Source organism: Nannospalax galili, unplaced genomic scaffold, assembly GCF_000622305.1.
Source record: "Nannospalax galili isolate Female #2095 unplaced genomic scaffold, S.galili_v1.0 scaffold1536, whole genome shotgun sequence".
Classification (NCBI taxonomy): Eukaryota; Metazoa; Chordata; class Mammalia; order Rodentia; family Spalacidae; genus Nannospalax; species Nannospalax galili.
In genome coordinates this window covers 178,461-185,729 of record NW_008337295.1, presented here as the reverse complement: position 1 = coordinate 185,729, position 7,269 = coordinate 178,461, and the positions used below count along the sequence as shown (strand labels likewise).

Sequence of the window (7,269 nt, the reverse complement as noted above, 5' to 3'; positions counted from 1 at the left end):
GAGCCCCGGGCCGCCGCCCGGCGAGGGCCCCCGGCTCGGCCACCCGTGGCAGCAGCGCGGCATCGTCGCTCACCTGCTGGGCAGCTGGAAGGCCGTCCTGGCGCACGTGCCGGCCCGGCAGCTGCGAAGGCTGAGCCGCAGGGCGCGCGGGCCGCTGTCCCCGGAGCAGTTCCTGCCGCACGTGGACGGGGCGCCCGTACCCTACGGCAGCCTCTCCCTGGACCTCTTCATGCTCGGCTACTTCCAGCTCCTGGAGTGCGACCTGCCGACCGAGGAGCGCAAGATGCGCCACCTGCTGTGCTTCGAGGTCTTCGAGCACCTGGGTGCCCACGGCTGGGAGGCCGTACGCGCCTTCCACAAGGCGGTGACCGACGAGGTGGCCGCGGGCCGCCGGGCCTGGACCGACGGCTTCGAGGACATCAAAGCACGCTTCTTCGGCTGCAGCCAGGGCCCTGCCTGGAACGGCGAGCCGGGCCGCAAGTCAGGCCTGACCCCGCTAGGGCCGCTGCCCCTCGCCGCCCTCCCCGGCAGTGGCCCAGACCCCCAGCCTCCAGCCCGCAGGTTGGGGTCCCGCCCCCAGCGGGGCAGCTTCAACAGCGAGGACATCTGCGGCTACATCGACCGCAGCTTCGCCTTCTGGAAGGAAAAAGAGGCAGAGATGTTTAACTTTGGAGAGTAACGGGCAGAATGGTGCTCTGGAGGAGGTTTGGGGGCTCTTTTCTTTACTGGTTCTGCTCCCACTGGGCCAGGTGGACTGGGCACGGTGGCCGCTGGCTCCCTTCTGCCTCCGCTTCTCTGAGCTGCGGCTTGGCACCAGAATCATTCCCACTTGTGAACACAGCCCTAGGGCCGGCAGGTGGCCAGTTAGGGCCATCACAGCCTGGGGTACTCTACCAGTCTTTGTTCCCAGCAGTCATCTGGTATCCCACCCCCCATTTCCTGGTGTAGGTGGTCTCAGCCACACCTACAGCCTCCTTTGTTCCCTTCCTTTGGGCCTCAGCCCTGGACTTCAGGCTCTTCCACTGCTTGTGTTCCACATCAAGAGCTGAGTTTAGAGAGACCAGTGATTGGCAAGAGGACTTGCATCAGCAGAGACCCCTAACCGGTTTACCAGGTCAGGCAGGTGGTCTGACCCTGATTTTCCTGCTAGTCCTTCACAACAGCTCTCATGCCTGCCACCCCTCTCCCCCAACACTCCTGTTCCTCCAGGGGAGACTTCCAGTAATGCCCTTATCTTCCAGCTGACCGTCCACTCCCAGACCCAGAGCTGGAGACAGTGGCCAGGACACAGGAGGCCATAAAGCAGGGACACCAAGAACACCCACCAAGAGCTGAGGAGTCCTCTGAGCACAGAGGCTGGCACCCTCTGAAGATTAGCTGAATTGCTGGGCCTGGAGAGGGCGCACAGCAAGGGTGGGGCACAGCAGGGGTGTCGTGGGAAGTGGGTTCAGATCTTACAGTGGCCACCAGCTCAACTCCTTGGGGCAAAGGCAAGCACAAAGCTACAGGCCACCTCCAGGGGTCTCCTGTAGGGTCTTCACTTCAACACTGGGAGGCAGTGAGCCTTAACCCTGGGTTCTTAGATGGCTATAAAAGGGCTGTTGTCTGGAGCAGGGCCTGAACACACAACTGGGGGTCCCACGGGAGGGGACCTTCCACGAGATGCAACGTTGACGTGGGTGACGAGCATAGGTGCTAGCAGAGCCACAAAGGAAGTATCACAAGGCCTGGCTCCAAGTTGCCTCCAGCCCTGGACAATGCTGGGACCTGTTCTGGGAGGACCTGTTCTGGGGACACCAGTGTGTCACCTCCCACACCCTTGACTTCATCCTCTGCCAGAGACCCACACCTGGAGCTGAAGCTAGACCTATCTTTGCTAAATAAAGTTCTCCTTCCTGGTTGGTACTCACTCTTCTTATCAGCCCCCAGCCCCTGGGAGAGTCACCTGTGTCCAGAGAGCCTAGCCACTGGGCAGGCCCTGAGACCCCAGCTTCAATACCAGGACAGGACCCCAACTCCTCCCTTATCATGGGAGCAGGGATGTGGAACTGGTACTGGCCTGCCTATCCTAGCTCCTGGTGGATGGGGTGGAGGTGATTGGACGGTGGGGCTCTGCTCAGAGACTCGCTGTTGACTCAGATGCTCAATGACAGCATTAGTGCCAAGAGTAGGCACTGAGGGGCAGGGTAGTGGTGGTTGTCTCCCACGCACTTCTGGGTCTGTGAGGCCCTAGCTCTCAGCCCCTACACATGATGGACAACCATCGATAAGGCTGGTCTACTGCCATTCTGCCATTCTGCTGCCCAGGCTGGCAGGGGCAAGGTTGAGAGGATCTGGGGAATCGTGAGGAGAGGCGAAGTTTGGGCACTCTGGCATCTCCTGAGCCCCTATGACCACCAGCCAGCCAATGGTCTTTTGAAGTGTAACAGAGAAAGGCTGAGGGAGGAGAAGGAGGGAAGCAGACACATAGCCCAGCTTTGGGTCTCTGGGCAAGAAGTGGGCACACTCAGCCCTCATAGCCTTTGGGCCTCAGTTTCCCAGCTGAGAGGTTAGGCCCAGGCTCTCAGGGACACTCTGTGTGAGGTGGGGACCTGGAGCTAGGTGGGCTGCCAGGCAGGGAGGGCAGTGGGGACTGAAACCTAGGCTTGGTGCCCAAACGGAAGGCAACCTCTTCTGCAGACAGCTTGCTGGGTGGTTCTAATGCCTAACAGCCCAGGAGGCCTTGGCCCACTACCAGTTCACCCATGGGAGATGTCCCACAAGGGACACTCCTACACTTGCAGCTGGACACTTGCTGGATGCCTATAAAACTGTCCTTCTGGCAAAGCCCCATTGAGGACCCACGGCCCCTTCATATGCATCCTGGAGGTTGAAGAAGAAGGCTTCCCTGTGAGTCAGGGCCTTCCCCCAGTCTGTAATAAACAGGATAAAGATGCAAAGAAACAGAGGCCATACCAAGGGCAGTGAAAGAATGCTACCTTTCCTTGTGACCAGAGGTGTGTAAGATGTCAGCACACCCACAGCAGTGTGGACTTAATGCAAAGCTGAGCTTTATAAAAAGAGACCCTAAAGTCTGAACGAAGGAAGCCGAGTTTGTATGTGAACTTTCTCACATGTGTTTGAACACTTAGTCCTCAGTTATTGGAACTATTTTGATAGGACATGGACACTGGAAGAGGAAACAGGTCACTGGGTGAGGGCCTTGGGGTTTCATAGCCCAGCTCACTTCCTGTCCCCTTTCTGCTTCCTGGCTTCCAGCACCCACTGGTGGCTAGTAACCATCTATGACTCCAGTTTCAAGGGATCTCACTCCCTCTTCTGGCCTCTGTGGACATTGCACACACAGGTGCATTTACTTACATGCAGGCAAAACACCCATACACATTAAATAAAAATTTTTAAAAATTTTAAAAAGTGGCAGCCCAGCTTCTGCCTGCCAAGTGGTGGTGGTGGGGGTGGTCTGTGCTGTTGCCAGGGCAGGCCACCTCTCAAGGCTGGTCTTACAACCTGCATGTTAGTTACTTTTTCTGTTGTGACCAAAGACCTGACCAGAAGCAAAGGGGGAGGGTTTATTTGGGCTCAAAATTTGAGGGGATACAGTCAATCATAGTGGGGAAGTTACCATCAGTAACTCCAGTTCCAGTTAAGCTGGTGCCCTCTTCTAGTCTCCATGGGTATTGCATGCACATGGTGCATTCAGGAAAAAAATAAATAAATAAATAAATAAATAAATAAATAAATAAATAAGAGAAAATTTTATTTTATTTTATTTTTGTATGTGTATGAGTATATTGCTTGCATGTATGTAAGTGCACCTTATTGTGCAATGCCTGCTGAGGTCAGAGGAGGGCATTGGATCCCCTGGAACTGGAGTTAGGACAGTTGTTAGCTGCCATGTGGGTGCTGGGAATTGAACCTGGGTCCTCTGAAAGAGCAGTCAGTGCTCTTAACTGCTGAGCCATCTCTCCAGCCCCATAAATAAATGAAATTTTTAAAAAGAATGAGTTCCTAGCACCCCATTCCCCAAATGCACCCAGAGACACTGTGAACTAGTGGAGCCGTAACACCTGAGTAGGAGCCAGTCTGACTTGCAGGACCCTGTCACTGCCTGCGGGTCAGTCCAGCTGTGGGAACAGCCCTACACCAACCAGCAAGAGCAAGCGTGCCTCAGCCAAGCAGGGGTCGTAGCGCCATCTTTAGAAGGTGATGACACATTTGAACTTGGTGAGCTCACACTCAGAATCTATTCCAGGGAAATAAGCACACAGCCGACATTCTTTTTGTTGTAGCAGTCCAAAATGGAAAACAGCCCAAACACCCACAAATAGGAGCCGGGCCTGCTGTCGCCTCCAGCCTTGGGAGTGAGGCATCTCTGTTGAGATGAAATTTAAACCCATGTTTTCAAACCAGTCTCCTCAGAAATGCTCGTGATTCTGCGTCATATCCAGACTCACAGCAGACGGGAGGGGAGGCACAGCCTGTGAAGGGATCACCATCTGCTGGGGGAGCTTTCTGCTTTGTAGTTTTCTGTTTTTCAAAATGAACACGTATTATTTTATCATCATAAAAAGAAAACTTTGACCTGCCTTAAAGCCTCATCTCTCAGAAGTGATCTGTCATTTTGAGCCCTTGGTGTTGAGTCTCTTGGCAGACCTGTCATCTAATGATAGGCTGGGTCTCTAATCCCCAAAGGTCTGCTGGGAGGCTGCTTACCTGGCACAGCCAGCTCCCTGTGACAGCAGCCTGGTGTCACAGACCCTGTTCCTCCTCCTCTCCAAGCCTAGCAGGCACTCTCTGACCCTTTGTGCTCACCCACAAACAGTAAGCAAAGCCAACACCTCCTTTCCCATCTAGTCTCTTCCCCTTGAACCTGGGCATTTGATAGATGGGAGAATCCATGAGGGTCCCCTATGCCACTTGAGGCTGAATACTAAGACCAGATGGAGAGTCTTACTGTCTGGGTCCTGGTGGGGAGGGCAGCACGGAGCCAGGGACCCTGTACCTGACAATTCGAGGAGTAGCAGGCTCTGCGGGACTCAGAGTTTTGTTTCTCCTAGGAGCGGGGCTGTGGCTCTGTTCACGTACTTTCCCAGCAGCTGTGCTGGCCAGGTAGGTGCCGTGTGTCCCCAGTCTCCCAAGAAATTACCTAACTGTGCCAGGAAGGCTGTCACTCAGGGCCATCTGAGTGCCTCTGACTGTGAGAGCACCCAGCTCATCCCTAGCAGCCTCCCAAAGTGGCCTGGTGATGGTCATATTTCTTTCTTTTTTAAAAAATTGTTTATTATTTTTGTTTTATGTGTATGAGTGTATTTGCCTGCATGTAGGTAGGTGCACCTGTGTTGTGCAATGCCTGAGGAGGTCAGGTCCCCTGGAACTGGAGTTATGGATGATTGTTAGCTACCATGTGGGTGATGGAAATTGAAGCTGGGTCCTCTGCAAGAGCAGTCAGTGCTCTTAACCACAGAGCCATCTCTCCAGCCCCAATAGTCATATTTCTAAGGCCCGTATGTGAGAATGAAGGAGGGGCTGAATGGTGAGGCCCATCCGAGTCATCCTAGGCTGGGCTGGGGCATCCCTCCTGCACATGGAAGCCTCTTACCTGGGAAGCTTGACTCTGACTCTTCCTCAGCTCCATGACTCAACCTGACCTCAGCCGATATCAGCCTCCTGGGCCTAGTCTGTGAGGTGCACTGTTCAAACCAAGCCTACGTGGGAGGCTGTGAGCCTTGGCTGCTGTATTTTTAGATGACCCCATTTTTTAGCTGCCTGAGGCACTCAGGATGGAGGGAAACACCAGGGCACTTCAAAGTCAAGACTATGGCATGGTGGGGAAGAATCTCCGTCTTTCCCATCCATGCACCTAGGCATCAGGCCCTGGGGAGCCTCCTTATTGGCCTGGGCCCCGCCTTTACCACTGAAGCCTCATGCACCACTGTGGACGCCAAGCTTTGAGAGACATGGCTGATCAATGGGCACTTATTCATGATGTGACTTGTCTCACTCCTGGCACCACCTGGGCAGTACAGTGATGAAATGGCTCTGGCAGGCACTCAGTGTCAGGCCTGAGCACCTTCCATATGCCCCACAGGCCCTATTCCCTGCTCCCCCAAATCAGCCTGGAATGAGTCCAAGCATTTGTTTGTCCAGGAAGCTCCCTACTTTTCCATCCTGGTCCTTGGGTCACCTAGAGGCTCTCCAGGGTGACGGCCAGTATGATCTTTCAGAGACAGTCTTGGAGGATCTGTCACCTCTCTCCTTACCCCACCAGCCCATCCCTTCCACCCTCCCTCCCATGCAAACTGAGGCTAAAAATACCCCCTAGTTCCCACGTGGTCAGCTAGCCCAGCCCAGCCCAGCCCAGCCCAGCAGGCCTCTGCGCCACAGCACCTCAGCTATAGTCCTGTCCTAGAGCCTGTGATCTCCACAACCAGCCCAAAAGAAGCCTATCAAGAGGTAGGCCTGGAGATTCTAGAGGGAGGTGGGCATGGGCTGGGAGAGGCAGAACTCTCCACAGGCCAAGGTGGCTCCTGGGGCAGATGGGCTTAGAGAGGGTGACTGGACTCTAGAAATGCAGCCAGAGCCACACCAGCCCATCCCCCGCCAGTCTGGGCTAAGGCCCTCTTCTGTCCTCCCCGATCACCCTCCCTCACTTTTGAGACCCCCTGGAATCCCCCAGCAGGGTAGCAGGTGTCAGCAGGCACTCCTGAGGCCCCTTGAGAGGTGCTGGGCTCACCAGTTTACCAACCATTGTAGCTGTAGTTGCTGACCAAAGGACCCAGCAATGACCGGAATTTTAAGCCTGTGGGCATTGGCTTGGGGACAGCCTTCCCTATGTGGGCCCCAGGCAATCTGTCCTCCCCCGAGCCAGAGACTTCCCTAAGGGGTCAGGCAGGAAGGATTCCTGGTGGGTGCAGGGGTCTAGAGGACACAGGTCTCCTGAACTGCCCTTTGTGGGCCTGAGTCAGGCTGTCCCTTGAAAGGCATTAGTGGGTCTGGGTAGGTACCAGCATGTAAGGAGGAGACAGCATCAGGGATCAGGGGAATGGGTCTGCCTCAAGCATCCCTGTCACAAACCCCTGTGGTTTGCCAGTTCCCTGGATGGGGCTTTGTCCTCTGATCCCCTCATTTCCTGACATTCACCCAGTTGGGGGTCCCCATTCCTCCTTCCCTGTGTGAGATGCCCCTGGAGTGCAGTACACCACCGTGCACAGCTTTCTGCTGTGAGGGAGGGTGGCTGTGTCTGTATAGACCCTCCCTCCCTCCCTCCTT

At 55.2% G+C, this 7,269-nt stretch overlaps 2 protein-coding genes across 4 annotated transcripts in view; both read left to right on the top strand.

Moving 5' to 3' along the window:
• Espnl (espin like) overlaps nt 1-1,859 on the top strand; it is a 31,189-nt gene extending 29,330 nt beyond the window's left edge. The window contains exon 10 of the mRNA XM_008832482.2: nt 4-1,859. Within this exon, the coding sequence (XP_008830704.1) occupies nt 4-679 (676 nt within the window). The 3' untranslated portion in view covers nt 680-1,859. The remainder of the gene's footprint in view (nt 1-3) is intronic.
• Nucleotides 1,860-6,365: 4,506 nt separating this feature from the next.
• Klhl30 (kelch like family member 30) overlaps nt 6,366-7,269 on the top strand; it is an 11,766-nt gene continuing 10,862 nt past the window's right edge. For all 3 annotated transcript variants that reach the window (XM_029563258.1, XM_017797978.1, XM_017797977.1), the window contains exon 1: nt 6,366-6,453. The gene's annotated coding sequence lies outside the window, so the exon portion shown is untranslated. The remainder of the gene's footprint in view (nt 6,454-7,269) is intronic.